Source organism: Pteropus vampyrus, unplaced genomic scaffold (genome assembly GCF_000151845.1).
Source record: "Pteropus vampyrus isolate Shadow unplaced genomic scaffold, Pvam_2.0 Scaffold52, whole genome shotgun sequence".
Classification (NCBI taxonomy): Eukaryota; Metazoa; Chordata; class Mammalia; order Chiroptera; family Pteropodidae; genus Pteropus; species Pteropus vampyrus.
Genome location: NW_011888833.1, coordinates 32,080 through 47,474, shown reverse-complemented (window position 1 = coordinate 47,474; position 15,395 = coordinate 32,080). Strand labels below are relative to the sequence as shown.

The following is a 15,395-nucleotide window of genomic DNA, read 5'->3' as shown; positions in this document are numbered from 1 at the left end:
CGACGCATTAGTCATTTTCAGAGCCGACACCAAATGAAGACACGTTTCCTTCAGCAGAGAGAGTCTGCATCCCAAAGGGCCGGGGACTTCTGTGTTGACACATGCTTGTTTCAGTTAGCCACCTGGCCTTGCAGAAACGTGACACGAGACCACACGCTGGTGGCTAGCTGACGGGTCACTGGACATGTTAAGTAGGGAACGTGATCTTTCTTAACGGGAGAGTAAGTAGGCTCCAGCCCAGGAGCGTCGACTCCCATGTGGGCAATGGTGGTCGATGGGGTCGGCGGATGTGGGTTTTGGCACCAAAGCTGTGAGTTAGACTGGCCACGAGTTTTTTATTTCTGCAAGTCGTCGGAATGTTAGCATTTTTTTCTGGAATTCTGTGGAGCTGTGTGATGTTCATGTATCGTGACCTCCCCGTATGATCTTTATTCATCCGTTTTTGATGTCTTCTTGAGGGTTGTAAATGTGCCGGCTCGTTTGGAGGTAAGGAAAATAAAATAATCCAAAAATTAAGTACCCAGAAGCAGAATTGAAATGGTGAAGTGGTGTTTAGTGTTAAATAAATCTCTTCCTTTCTTCTTAGAACTTAATGAACGATTTGGGCCTTGGGGGGTGTGTGTGTGTGTGTGTGTGTGTGTGTGTGTGTGTGTGTGTGTGTGCGCGCGCAGCAAGTGAGAATCTTAGTGACAATAAGTGAAGGTGGAGTTCGTTCATTCATTCATTCATTCATTCACTCACTCTCACTCACCTGGTAGACGTTTGTTGACCTCCTTCTGTGTGCTGGCCATGTGCCAGTTTCAGGGACAAACGATAAGTAAAACCACATTCTTACCTTCTGGAGCTTGTGATAAACTACTGCATAAGACAAGCAATAAACGGACATGCATCACGTCAGCCGTCGTGCGTGCTCTGGAAAAGCCAGGGGTGGGGGGCGTGGCGGTCAGGAGGGTGGGGCCGGGATTTGCTCTTCCTGCGGGTCGTCTCAGGAGGTGGCCGCTGCCTGTCGAACCCGCCGTCATCTGGACCCCCCCAACCCACACGGAGGGTCCATTCGGCTTATATTTCATTTTCATTCTGCCTTTTGAAATGTCATCCTAGAAGGCACCGGCTTCTGGGTGTGAACATGCTCTCGATGGTTTTCCTTGAGCAGGTGTTAGTGGGGAGGGAACTGGAGTGGGCATGGGGCGGGGGCGGGGGGCAATGGCATCCCAGTGCGGAGGTCCTCGCGGCTTCGGGGTGGGCCGGCCTGTCCCCTGGGGCCGCCACCCTCACGCCCCGTGCTCCGTGACTGCCCTGTGGAGCTGCCTAGCTCCCCTGCATGCGTTTTTGCTCTGTGGCATTGCCTGTTTGTCCTGGAAATGCTAGCGGAGGAAAGCAAACTCTGAGCTGCTCTTGAGAAATGTTTAAAGTTAATTTTTATTGTCCGGTTCAACTTCCTGTTTGCTTTATCCTTTTGCTTTATATTTTCAAAGCGTTCCTGTTTTATCATCATTATTATTTTTTAACGTAGAGCCTAAATGTATCTCAAGGGAGATCTCGCTCGCTCTGTCTCTGTCTGTCTGTCTGTCTGTCTGTCTCTCTCTCTGGGCACCGACTCAAAACACGAAATCTTTCTAAATGGAGAGTGATTTTAACTCCCCTCGCTCTCCTGGCCTCCTGGCCTCAGTAGCCTCTGCTGCCGGACCCCGCACGCCGGTAGCGATGTCTACACCACACGCGTAAGCCACGGCCCCTGAGACCGGAAGCTTGCTCCAGATTTCGCTGTGTCGCGGCCGGGCTCTGGCAGGGCTGGCGAGAGCGAGGATTTGTACTTCTTCCCTTGGATTCTCAGCAATTCTCCTTTGCTTAAGAAGTGACAAGAAGAATAATGTGAGATGTCTTAAATTCAATTGGAACGGCAGGAGAGTGAGAGAAAGAGACAGGGGTGGTTAACCGGTTGTAACCGCCCGGGGCCAGCTCCCACAGACCTCTGACACTGCCGAAAGCTGCTGGCACTTTGCGTCAACCCCCAGGCGCCTAGTAGCCGGCCCCCGGGGGCCAGCACACCTGCGTAGGCATGACCGCCAATCAAAGTAGTATCCACCTGTCCCTTACAGACTGCGCCCCTGTGCCAGGACTGGCCCCCTTCACTGTTTCCTGCCCTCCACCACCCCAACCTGTAGCCAATGTAAATTCTTTCAAAACACCTGGCACCTTTCTTCCCCAAAACGTAATGTGTAAATGAGCCACGGATGGTGCGCTGCGGTTGCTGCTGGTGGCCGAGACCGCACGCCCAGCTCCCCATCTCTTCCGGCTAGAAGGTGGCTTAGTGACCCCCTCCTTTCAGAAAAGCTGTCGGCTGTGAAGGTTTTCTTGTTGTTGTTGTTATTTGACACATCGCACCAGAATCAAGGTTTCTGAGAAGCTGTGTTCTGTGTGCATCTGTTTTATGGTTTATTTATGCCTGTGGACGACGGGCACACAGATTCTCGCATCTTTGATGTAGTTAGTGTTCCTCCAGCTTGTTGGCTTCATCTTGATACATAATTTTAGGTCCAGCGACTCAGGACAATGCAGCTGCTTTTAGAACTAAGCTGTGTCTCGTTAAAGTATTTTTTTTTCTCATTTTAGCAAAAGTGTTCAATGTGAGAATGAATCTTAATGGCTAATTTTAATATAAAAATGTTTCTTTTTCCTCCCTCCAGCTTTTGCTTTGGCTTCCGAAGAGGTAAAGAAAGAGGCCACACAGTCTAAGGTACCGATTCTGACGCTCAAATCTGTTTTTCCGTGAGAGATTCGTTTGCGTTGTCTTTAACGAGAGGTGTAATAATCTCATCTTGCAATAGTTCTCAAGTTTCTTTTCTTTTTTAAATGAATTCATGACATGTTGGTCAACATAGATTTTTGAATCCCTAGCAGCAACCTACAGATGGGCTGGCTTTAAAAAGAAAAAAAAAAAAATCCCTCAATAGTTAAAGCAGACTCACTTGGTTCTGGTCGCTTTCCAGACTCATCTAAATTTTACCGTGTGGGCTTTGCACCAGCTCAGCTTAGTCTATAAGAAGGAGAAACATTTTAAAATCGGAGTTGTTTTTGTCGTATCAATTAGGGTTCAACTGATTCCATTTATTTTTTTACCCCATAATTAGTGCAAAAGCATTTTTTACGAGACTGTTTCTTTTGTCGGTAGAGTATCATCTGTGCTAACTGCACTATGGGATTCCTACACAGGGGAAATAATAATTTCTTATGGTTTTAAGATCTTCCGTGGTTCATTAAGCATTTTTGGACATCTCATTGAGTTCGATTTTCTCTGGTCTGTTACTGCCCAGCAAAGCAGAGCTTCCTATGTAAAGCTGAGAAAATTGCCCCTCAGAGAAGCTCAGGGGTTCGACTGAGGTCACGTGACTATTAAAAGGTGAAGTCAGAATACAGATTTTCTGAATCTTTGAATTCCTCACACAGCAATTTCGTGTTACACAGCCGAGCGCATCATAACGTGCATGTGTGTGCGTGTTCGTGTGTGTGTTTATGTGTGCATGCACATGTTTATGTGTGCGTGTGTGTGTACATGTTTATGTGTGTGTGTACGTGTTTGTGTGTGCGTGTGCATGTGCCAATAATGAGGCTTATTTATGATGAATTTAAAGTGCTACCCAAGAGTTTTTAGTGGGAAACTACAATTTTGTATAATGAATTAGAAATTATAGCACATTCTTTCAAATGTAGGCTTTAATCTTTTCAGATGAGGAGATACCTGTTTCCTTTGCTTTAAGTACATTCATAAGTATAAATAGAGAAAATGAGACTATATCTTTGTGTCATTTTTCATGCAAAGGTAAGAAAGCCCTTGACAAATGTCCCCAATCCCATCTGTGTGTTGGCCACAGAGCTAGAAAGCCGTTCATGCCGTGGGACGAGGCGGTGACACATGTGTCCTGCAGACCATGCCCAGGATGGGGAGACGGAAGAGAGGCTCTGTCCGAGGTCATCTAGCATGTGGGTGGCCCGGGGACAGGAGTCACAGCTCTGAACAGTCACCAGGCGGCTTTGGGGTCATCACTGGTTTGTCACTCGGCCTTGATCGGGACCTGCCCTGCCATCGCTGCTCAGAAGCAGCCACCTGCGTCCCCCTTGCCTTGCTGCTGGATTGGTCACACGCCCGGGCAGGGCTGGGGGCCCCCCCAAGTACTGGCTGGTGTCAGGTGGCCTCACATCACGTCCTGAGTGTTGCCAGTGCCCTGTTGTCCTGCCGGGGCCTGGCCTCCAGCCTGGGCTTCCCTTTGGGCCGCCGGTCCCTGTGCTCTCCCGGATTCTGCTCTGGAGCTTCCCGAACCCCTCGTGCCATGGCTGCCTGGGCGAGAGGAGATGACAGGGCTGTTTGCAGATTGTGTGTGTGTTCATACATGCGTGCATGTGTGTATGCGTGAGAATGCATGTACACGTGTATGTGTACATATGTGTGCACACGTGTGTATGTGTGCATGTGTGCGTGTGCCTTATGGAAACGGCCAGGCGGTGTGGTGGTGCTTGGTGACCAAGAGAAAGGCGTAATTCCGGTTGCGTTTCTTTGGTGTCACAGAGACCCGGGGCGTGCCAGCTCATTTAAGCTCCTAGGCCTGGGCACGCCGAGTTCAGGGGACTTTCTGCCTTTCAGCTGATGAAGGCGACTGTGGGTGTGGGTGTTTTTTTAGCTTCCTCGAAATACGTTCCCATCTAATGAGGCGCGTCTTCTGAGCACTGCTGGAGGACAGCGGGATGTGCGTTTCGGGGGGGGGGGGGGTGTGTGAGAAAGGAATGTCGGGAGGGAGAGCTCAGTGTCAGCCGTCGTCCTGTGGCTCCAGAGACTGTGTAGCCAAAGGCAAACGCTTCGCCTTTCCCGAGCCTCTGCCGTCTCGGTTGTGAAAGGGGAGTGTTGGATCGGATCATCTTCAGGGCTTTTTTTTTTTTTTTTAAATTGTGGTAAAACACACGTAAGTCAGCATTTACCATCTTAACCATTTTTGAGAGTGCAGTTGAGTGGTGTCAAGGACACACACATCGTCACGCAACCGTCAGTGCCGTCCGTCCACGGAACTGTCATCTTGCAGAACTGGAACTCGGTGCCTGCAAAATAACGGCCCACCTCGTCCCCCAGCCCCTGGCACCCTCTTTTCTGCTTTCTGCCCATTCTGGGTGCTGTACCGTATTTGTCCATTTGTGACTGGCTTATTGAGACTTTAACCTAAAAATAAAAGGCCAAGTAAGAGGCAGCAAGTGTTTATCTGAGGTCTATAAGAATAGCTATTTGGGACACACTGATTCCGGCAGAAGCCCAAACAGTGTTCCGATTAGGGGGTGAAGGCAAGGGGTCGTGAGGAGGGGAAGGGGGACAGTGACATCCGTAGGAGGAAGGCGTTGCTATTGGTGCAGATGAGGTGACGCTCATTCCTAAAGGAAGTTTAACAAGGTGACGCTCATTCCTAAAGGAAGTTTAACATTTTCCGTCTGGTAGCCATACTATCTGCTCTCTCTTTGCCAACGGGTGTTGAGCTTTCCGCTAGTTTTTTTTTTTTTTGCGGGGGGTGGGGGCTCTTCTAGAAAATACCTGTTTTATCAGGAGGACGCGGAGTGTCGCCTGACTCTGGGGTGCGACAAATGAGCACATAACTGCGGGGTTCTTCTCGACTGAGTGGTGTTTCTGTTCTCGAGACAAAGGTGATTTCGGAAAAGGCTGCCAACGGTGGACACTCTCCTGTGTGTTGTCACTCTGTCCCCTCCGTCTGTGGTCACAGTCCCTCTGGCATCCTGAGAAGCTGCCTCTCTGTGTGGCTGTGTCTCGGCTTTTCACCTGTTCCAATTTGTCAGAAAAAGGTCACCGGCGCCCTTCTCGCTGCAGCCTGTCAAGAGCCTGGAAGGCTGTTATTTGCTGCTGTCCCGTTGTCATAATGATAGCCTATGGCGGTTGGAAGCGGAGGAGGGCGGTTAAGAGAAAATTCCTTCTATGTCCGCCGGCGAGGACAATGAGATGGCGGGTTTGGCTGCGGACACCTGGCCCTTTGACGACGACTCTTTCTCAGCTCCTCCCGGAACGGCCCGGGATCGGGGCCCACGTCCAGGCTTTCGGGTCGGGAGCTCTGCTGCCCGAGACGCCTCTTCGCAGCTCGCAGACTCTCTCGCACCCCGGGCCGACCCCCACAGGGCCCAGTGCAGCTTCTCAGGCGGGAGGGAACATCGTGGTGGCAGTTGTGACACCCGAAAGATGACAAAGACGATACTTGGTAGGGCTCGTCTTCACGGGGGTGTCACCCTTGGAGTTTACAAGTGGGGAGCATAGCAGACACGGGGCCGCTTTAGAGCAGAGGCCTGCCCTGCCCTGCGTGTCTTAGGCCCCACGCCCCTGGGCCTGAACGCAGCAAAGTCACGTTTGGACGGGCTGAGCCCCCTTGTTTCCCAAAGAACTGTTTGCAGAGATAACGAGAAAGCAGATCTGTGGCTACCGGACCGATGGCCACTGGATGGAAAGTAAGAACCTTTAGAATGAGCATCACCAGGTTACGTGACCTGCACTGATAGCAGGGCCTTTCTTCTATGGATGTCACTGTCCCCACCCTCTGCTCACAAACACCATCACCTCATCCAAACGCTGGGCTTCTGCCTGAGTCAGTGCTTCCTGAACAGCTGTTCTCACTGATCTCAAATAAATGCTGTTGCCTCTCATGTTTTTAGTTTTAGGTTCACACAAGGCTTTTAAATTAACCTCCCAAGAACGTAGAGCCAGTTGCGTGTTAGCTCCGTGTTACGTGGGAGGAAAGAGCCTCAGCTCAGTTAGGTGACTTCCTGAGGTCACGTAAGGGACAGCCCCACGGGAGGCGTCCGTCGTGATGCAGACATATATCACGGCTGCTTTTCTGCCTTAATTTTGGTCTGTGTTTTTAGGCACACATTTCCAAGAGCTCATTTTCAATTTCTTGCCCCCAAAATGTTAATGTGTTCCGTACATAATGCTTTGTTATGTGATGAGATTGATCTTTTTTCTCTTTTATTTAAAATACAGAATTTGGAGAAAAGTGACATATCAAGGAGACATGACATAGGTAAGTAATGATTTTTTTTTTTAACAGTATGTACCCAGGTGTATTTCTCGTAAATTATGTTTCAGTGAAGTGTATTTTTTTTTTTTTTCCGATTTTATTTGTGGCGTAAATGCTATTGTTGTCCAAATACGCTGCCTCTGGCCCAGGCCGGCGTTCACCTCCGTGGGGACACAGGACACCTGTCTCGCGTGCTGGATTTAGTCCCCCGGCGCCATCCTTCACTGAGTTTCCCAGAGGGCGGGTGACGTGCCAGGCGGGCCCTCTGGGGATGGCAGAGATGGGTGCGACGCCGTCTCTCTGACGGGCCATACTGGTGGGAGCAGTGGACATGCTGTGGCCTTCGCTTCGCCTTCCTCTGCCCGGAGCCCTTGCAGGCCCCCAGGTGGCCCGCCCACATGCCCGTGGCACTTCTCACCCCAGGTGTGGAGGGGACGGCTCGGCCCGTGCTGTGCCTTCAGGGCTGTGACCGAGAGTCAGTCCCTCTTGTGTTCCGTGGGGAACGCGCCCAGCGTGTGGACGGGGAGGGGAAGGCCGCACGTCTGTGTGTATGTGGGGGGGCGTGGCCTCTCCCCAGGAGGTGTCCCTGGGCAGAGGGAAAAGGCCCATCTTCCTGCATAGGCATCCCTGTCCTGGGCACTGGGTCTGAGGACCAGCCAGGCAGGACAACCCCTGTGTGCTGGGTCCCTGTGCGGTGGGGCCCTGTGCAGTGGGGGCCCTCTGCTGGGTGGCGTCTGGGGCCCGGCTCACAGTGGGGTGCGGGGGCCTGCCGGCTCTGAGCGGCCTCGTTTGAGGAGACACGTGGCCTTGCTGCCTTTCTCCTCACCGTGAGCGCCTCTGTGTGGCCCCCACACGCAGATCTCGGCCACTGACCCTGGCGTGGAGCTTATCTGCACGTTTCTTCTGCGGAGCGGGTGGGTCTCCTCGTGGGAAGGGCTTATTGAACTGACTAATGACCGTTGTCGGGTCGTGACCTTGAGAGGGCGGGAGGCTCGCCTGGACCAGGAATCTGCATCTGGCAGTTGCCAGTGGCTATCCTGGGACACTTATCTCGGTGTCCGGTCATCTGAAAAAGTCTGTGGGGGCTTTTTGGCCACTATCTTGTGTTGTCCGCAGGACCAGGGGCTGCCGAAGCAGCTGCCCGGTGCGGTCAGCGTGCCCAGACTGTGTCTCAGGGCTCCGGGCCCGGCAGCAGGTGACAGCCCCTCAGGACAGGTAGCCGTGCCTTCTTGTCTGGCTCGCTGCCCAGTCCGCAGACTCGCTAGTGACATCATCCTCACAAGTGACTCGTGGCTGCAGTGGCTCTTTGTGCGTGTGTGCCTGTGTGAATGTTTATCCCTCGGTCCTGAATCAAGGGCGCTTGTTACTCAGCTCTCATCCGGAGACTGCCACGTCGACTTTCACCAGGAAGACGCCAGCCTGTTGGAACCCACGCTGCAGGGTGGTGAGGACCGGGGGACCGGCGCCGAGGAGCGTGTTTGGCACGTGCCGGGTGCTCGGCACCGCGGGACACAGGGCCTCTCGCTTCCTGTACCTTCGCGGGAGAACCATTTCCCCCGCAGGACCCGCTCTGGCCCTCGCTCTGGCCCTGGGGGCTTGACCCTCGCCCCCTGCAGCTCACCACCGGCCTCAGAACCGTCCATCCCCCCGGTGCCCCCGACCGGCTTATCTCCCCCGTCGCACTCATCGTCATCGTCAGGCGCTCGGTGCAGGACCCCTTTGTTGCACATCCCTGGAGAAGCAGCGACAGCCTGTCTTGAGTTGTGGCAGTGTTTGCTGAAAGCAGATTGCACTGAGTTTGGAGACGAGCAGCCAGTGAGGAGGCAGCGAAGGCCACAGCGTCTCACTCGTCCTGCTGGCCCCGTGGCCGGGCAGCGGGAGCCGTGGCCCTGGCTGTCCGACCCCGGCGGGGCGGGCGTGGGGTGTGGGTCAGGACGCTCCTCCTGGAGCCAACGCGGCAGGGACAGAAGCAGACAGCTGTGTCTGGCTCCGCGCCCTGCTCGCCCGGCTCTCTTTGGGAGGGGCTGGGGCTGACCGCAGCGAGGTGACCTGTCGCTCGGCCCCAGGCTTTGCGCTTCCCCCTTTGCGTGAGGCCGGCCCGTCTTCTCCTTTTTGTTTTTTGAAGTTTTAATTTTACTGGAGCGTAGTTGGCACACAGTGCTATATCCGTTTCAGGTGTACAGTGTCACGATTCGACACGTATGCACCCGGCAGCGTGGTCCCCATCTGTCACCGTGCAGACTCGCCACGGTGTTACTGACGTGGTCCCTGTGCTGCACCTCACGTCCCCCTGACTGTTCTGCAGCTGCCGATCTCCGTTTTCACCCAGCCCCCCACCCCGCTCCCCCGTGGCCGCCATCACGGTCTCTGTTTCCGTGAGTCTGGTTTGGTTTGGTTTGGTTTGTTCATTTTTTTTTTTTGTTTTATGATTCCCCATGTAAGTGAATCCGCACAGTATTTGTCTCTTGCTGACTTATTCCACTCAGCATAACGTCCTCTGGGTCCACCCACGTTCATCCAGGCCGTCACTGGCGGCGAGATTTCACCCTTTTTTATCGATGAGTGATTTTCCGCCGCATAGACGTGGCGCCTCTCCTTCATCCATTCGTCTCTCGGTGGACACCCGGGTTGCTTCCGTCCCGGCTACTGTGAATAATGCTGCAGCGAACACGGGGGTGCAGATGTCCTTTTGATGAATAGTGTTTTGGATTTTCTCGAAGTGGAAACGCTGGCTCGTGTGGTCGGTCTGTTTCAAGGCTCCGAGGACCTCCAGACTGCTCTCCACAGCCGCCGCCGCGTCTCACGGTCCCACCAGCCGCGCACTGGACTCGGGCGCTGACGCGTGGGGACTGTGCTCGGTCGCCGTGGCGCCCCAGCGGCCTGCACGTGGTGTCTGCTGAGCAAGCGCACGCGGCGCGTGTGACCGAGGCACGAGGGAAGGACGGACGATTTCTTCGTCGTGGGAGAGACACGTGCAACTCACGGCACGTGACTTGGGTCACGAAAAGGGGGAGAATTTGCCCTTTTTCTTGCGAAGCCTCTTCCCCGCGTCGGGCGAGCCCCGCTGGCCTGCGGAAGCGGCAGGAGTCATGACGCGGTCAGCGTGGCGTCAGCCTTTGACGGATGGGTCTGCTGCTCTTTTAAAAATTCACGATGAATTATTTTGAACATACAAAAAGCTGTGAAGGGGCATATAATGAACATGCGTGGATCTGGTGCTTCGCTTAAGAAATAAAACGTGACCGATGCAGCTGGTGCCTTGGGACCGGCATCCGGATTCGGTGTTCATCAGCCTTGTGCAACCTTACTCTTTCACACGTGTACACGCACACGTATAGATGCACACGTATGTAGCGTATATCCACTTTATGTACATGTGTGTTTGTCTGTGTAGACCATTGATTTTTGTAATTATTCCTTGGCAGCTTGCTTTTTTCCAGCTTTCTGTCCACACGATTGATTCATCGACAGTGTTTATCTGGGAGCTGGTTAATTTTGGGGGTTGAATCGTATTCTGACTTGTGTATGTCATCAGTGGGTATTCGGGGTGTTTTCCAATGTTTCCTTGTCTACCATGCTGCTGGGAGCACACTCGTTACAGACTCCTTTACGCACGTGGGAGAGTTTCTCAAGGATGGTTAAAAGCAGCAGAATTTCTGGGTCATTTAGTGTGTCCCTAACTTCACTAATGTTGCAGAAGTTATTCGTTCCAGTGAGTCTTTAAAACTCTTCTCATCCATCAGTTTGAGTCAGTGTTCTAGAGGCGCTGGGTGGGAGACGTCACTTTAGTTGAAGTTTAAGCCTTGCCCGGGGGTCCGATTTGTCGAGCTAGCTCTGTGGAATCTTCACATTCATATAAACTCCGACCGCACATGAGCGAGGTCGCATCTAGCAGGTTGTTCAGTGTTTCCTCTTAAATGTTTTTTACTGCGTTTTAACCAAAGAGCATTTTGGATGATTTTTAGGAGCTCGATGGCTCGCGGTAGAGCTATTTGCTGTATGACTATCTGAGCGAGGGCATACATGAAGATAATGGACAATAGAATATAATGTCCCAGAGTGGAGGTGATCAAGGGGACACTCATGGTGGGGGACGGTCCCCACACTCATTGCTGTAGACCCGGCTGGAGGCTGCCATCAGTGTGACATCTGCCAACACCCGGCTGTTTCTACATTTCTTTCTTACAAACTCAGAACCGGGGGAGGCTGGGTGTGCTTCTCCACTCAGGACGGCCCCTGACGGCCCTCCTGGTCAGGTGGGCATGCCACGCAGGGGCCCTGATGCAGCTCGGCTGCTGTGGGGTCGTAGCTGTCCTGGACAGCACACTCGGTCTGGCTGGGGGACTCGTGCGGTGGGGCCGGAGTGACTGAGTCATGCGGTCACCGCTCTTGGGCACTCTGGGACACATGCAGTCCCCTCGAAGGGCCACCCAGAACATTCTCGGAGGCTACAGAAACGGAGACTGTGGCTCAGGCCACAGAGCTTTGTCTCGGCTCCGGAGGCTGGAGGTCAGGTCGGCGTCTTCGGAGGCCTTTCTCCTGCATCTCCGCGTCATCTTCCACACTCACGACTTCACTGTGTCAGTCAGCTCTGCACAGACCCAGGTCCACGGAAGGTCGCGTTCGAGGTCCCGGAGGTCAGGACCCCCAGCGTGGGAAGTTTGGGGGGACACAGCCCAGCCCAGGACGGGTAACAGCACAGTGTGGGATTCTCTGTGAGCTGCTAAAAGGCTATTTGCGAACAAAGTTTTCAGCCATTGGGCGGTGAGTGTTCTAGGCATCGTCCCACTTGCCCACGTCACAGCCGTTCTGTTTGGCAGATGCGGGAGCCGATTCCCAGTTTGTTACTCAGATTTTCTAGTACGCTGAGCCCGTTGACTTGCTGACTTCTGGGAAGGAGGTTTCAGAGATCAGCTTCAAAAGAGAGACTTTGTGGCTAGAATTGCATATAAATCGACTCTTTTCCCTAAGTTTATTTTCTGAAGTTTTACCTTAATCGCTGTGTTTTTTTAACTTGTTTTCAAGTTTGTTTCAGTTCTCGTGACAATATAAATACCCGAATATTTTTTTCTTCTTTTGGTTCTAGATTTAAAAGAAATCGTCTTTGTCATCCAGAGTCAAAGTAATTCCTTTCATGCAAAGACAGCAGAACAGTTAAAAAACAGCATCTTAAAGCAGTCTGCGTCTCTCGCCCAGGTACGTCGAGACGGTCTGGGACGTCTGTTCAGCACTTGGTCTGTAGAGAATCAGTTTTGTTTAGACAACTCTTCTGACTTGTTTTGCTTGTTTAATAGTGACTATGTATGGTTTAAAACGCACTGGTTAATTCGTAATGCACAAAGCATCGCATTCTAAATTATCGTGTCCTTTTTAACTTAAGAGAATTATATACTCGTGTAGGACTGTCATGGTTTTGTCACAAAATACGATTTAAAAAGGAGCGGAAGAAATAACTTTTCAAAAGTGGGGCCTAAAAAAGCAGAGATAATTAATGTTCGGAATTTCGGTAACGTGTCCTAAGGCAGTTTTCATGTCGAAATAACGTGTTCATTAACCTCAGTGTGATGCTTCCTCTGTGAGTCTCTTAACCTGCTTTTTAATTGGGTACCATTAATTGAACTTTTGATCTGCTTTATAATGTGTTATCTGAGACGGATCGTGGAGAGAGAGATCGACACGTACAGGCACATTTCAACAAAGTTTTAAAATAGGCAGGAACTGACTTTAATGCTGGAGGTTTCAGGGCAAAGGAAGTTCAGCCTTCTCCAGGTGTCCACTGGTGCTTCTTCCTGAGCCAAGCAAAAAAATAAAATAAAATAAAATAACCCCTCCGGGCCTGCTACACTGCCCTCAAGACAGATGCGGGTCGTGTCAGCGAGAACGGTGACAGGCGCGTGTGTGTGTGACACACTGCTGTCTTCCTGTCGGTGGCGGCCGGGGTTGGACATTCAGTGGAAGAAGTAGCCGCCTTAACGGCTACTCCCAGCTCTGAGAGGTTCTGGTCTGTAAACCAGTTCCGACTCCATCTGTGGCCGACGAGCTGCCACGCGACGGGCCAGGCCTCCCTCCGCCTCGCGGGCACTGGCGGCTGCCATGGGCGGCCGCCCGGCACCGATGGAATGTGGCTCGCTGGGCCCGGCCGTCACCCCAGACTGTGATTGGCGGCCATCAGGTCAGTCGCGTGTGACTTACGTGTGTCCCTGCGTGCCGCGTGTGCCCATGCTCCCGGAGGTCCCCTCTGTCCCACAGAAGCAGAGCATGTCTCAGGTCAGAGTCTCCCCTGCACGCCCGTACTGACGGCCATGGCCAGTGAGGCCGGGGGACGGGTGGCCCCATGCTCCGTGATGAGTCATCCCTCCGTGACTGTTCATGCACACGGGGGCTGGCTTTCTGCCTGCCTTTCCCGCTGTCTCTCGGGAGGAGTGGCTTCCGAGGACCTGGGGGCCGGATCATGCTCCTAGGACTCGGCTCACAGTGGGGAGGAGGCCGGGGGGCCCTTTCGGTGGGGAGCAACGCACATTACAACGTGGGCCTCCTTTTCGTCCACTGAGGGGACACCGAGCTTGGGAGGTGCTGCTGGGGGCAGGGTCCTCCCTTCTTGCGGAGGACTGAGCTGGGGACCACTGGGTGCTTTAAAACTGGGGGGGTCACAGGCCCCCCTGTACGTGGAGCTCGTCACCGGGTGCAGCAGTGGAGGACGTGTGCTGGCCGGAGTGTAACCATGTGTCTCGCGGCCGGAGGCAGGCAGGCTCATGAACTTAGTCCCTGCTTCTGGGCCCCACTTCCATGTGGCCAGCCTGTGTGTGCAGCTCCAGCCCGGGCCCTTGCCTCGGGAGGGTCCCCACCCAGGCTGCTGCCAGTGCACCGTGGTCGTTATTTCTAATTGTGGTAGAAAACGTACAATGTGGAATTTGCCATCCGGACCATTTTTCTGTCACAGACTTGCAGTGCAAAGTACATCTACGCCATGCGACCCGTTTCCAGAACTTTCCCATCTTCCCCACTGAAACTGTCCCCATTGTCCCCCCACCCCCAGCCCTGGAAACCCCCAGTCTGCTGTCTCTGCGGCAGACTGCTCCCGGGACCTCACGTAAGTGGGGTCACACAGCACTCGTCTTTGCGTGACTGGCTGTTTTCACTGAGCACAGTGTCTGCCAGGTCCATCCGCCCACGAGCCTGGAGCATGTGACTGGCTGCATGTTGTCATCAGTATTATTCTGACACCCCTCTCCTGGTCTTGCGTGTACCTCGGTGCTCATGGCGTGTCCCACGTGGGCACCCCTGCGTGCCCTTTCTCCTTTAATCCTGCAGTCCCCAACCTTCTTGGCACCAGGGACCGGTGCTCCCGTGAGAATCTGAGGCCTGAGGAGCTGGAGCGGAGCTGAGGCGGTGATGCTGGCGCTGGGGAGCGGCCGCAGACGCAGATGGAGCTTGGCTCTCTCTCCTGCCGCTCCCCTCCTGCCGTGCAGCCTGGTTCTTAACAGAGCAGGGAGGGCGCGGGCCATGGCCCAGCAGTTGGGGACCCCTGCTCTGTGCCCCTCCCAAGGCCTCCGGGCACCTAGCGTGAGCCAAACACATTGCCATTGTCGCATTTTCTCAGCTTTTAAAACTTCGGGGACAGCTGTGCAGTCTGAAGTGTTTACCTTTCCTTGGGCCCCGTCCCGTGCTGTTTAGTTTCCTTGTCTTACACTTGGTTTTTATCGTCCTGGACATTCAGCGGGCTGTCTTGTAGGTGACTCAGGTTGCCACTAGGTGGCAATATTGGTTTTGCATTTAAAGACTTAATTAATATCATTAAGCAAACCCCTCTCCCCGACCCCCGCATTTAATTCCTGTGTATAATGAGTGGGATACGGACTGACGCAGTAAGGACACCTCTCTTTAATGCCATCGCAGTCTGTCCGATTCTGCAGTTCTGTCCGAGGACGGAAGCTGGCTCTGCGGACTCAACACTGTCGGTGGTTCTTGGAAACCGACTTTAAGGGAAATGACATTATCGAAAGCAGCACCGCCCGAGGCTAATTGATAGCAACAGGAGTTAATCAAGTCCCACGGCCTATTCCGGGTGACAGAAACATCCCCCAGCTTCCAAATAAAGACCCTGAACCCTTCTGCTGTTAAACACGGAAGGAAACGTGAGCTCGACATCCATCGGAGACGGACGAATGAGAAAAGTGAGATAACGAGTTTCCAGCGCACTCTCCCAGGTCAGGGCCGCGGTGGCGGGAGCCCATCCGGGCAGCTCAGGGCGCCCGGCGGGACCCACCGCGGACAGGACGCCCTTCCATCCCGGGGCCTCCCATACCTGTCCACGCCCGCTCAGATGGGGACAGTGGGGAC

The 15,395-nt window shown here is 53.4% G+C and overlaps 1 protein-coding gene across 3 annotated transcripts in view; it reads left to right on the top strand.

Moving 5' to 3' along the window:
• The window catches only part of LOC105292123 (beta-1,3-glucosyltransferase-like), a 61,051-nt gene that overhangs the window by 20,386 nt on the left and 25,270 nt on the right, over window positions 1-15,395 (top strand). For all 3 annotated transcript variants that reach the window (XM_023530674.1, XM_023530675.1, XM_023530676.1), the window contains 3 exons: window positions 2,688-2,737; window positions 7,019-7,058; window positions 12,142-12,251. In XM_023530674.1, coding sequence (XP_023386442.1) covers window positions 2,688-2,737; window positions 7,019-7,058; window positions 12,142-12,251 — 200 coding nt within the window. The remainder of the gene's footprint in view (window positions 1-2,687; window positions 2,738-7,018; window positions 7,059-12,141; window positions 12,252-15,395) is intronic.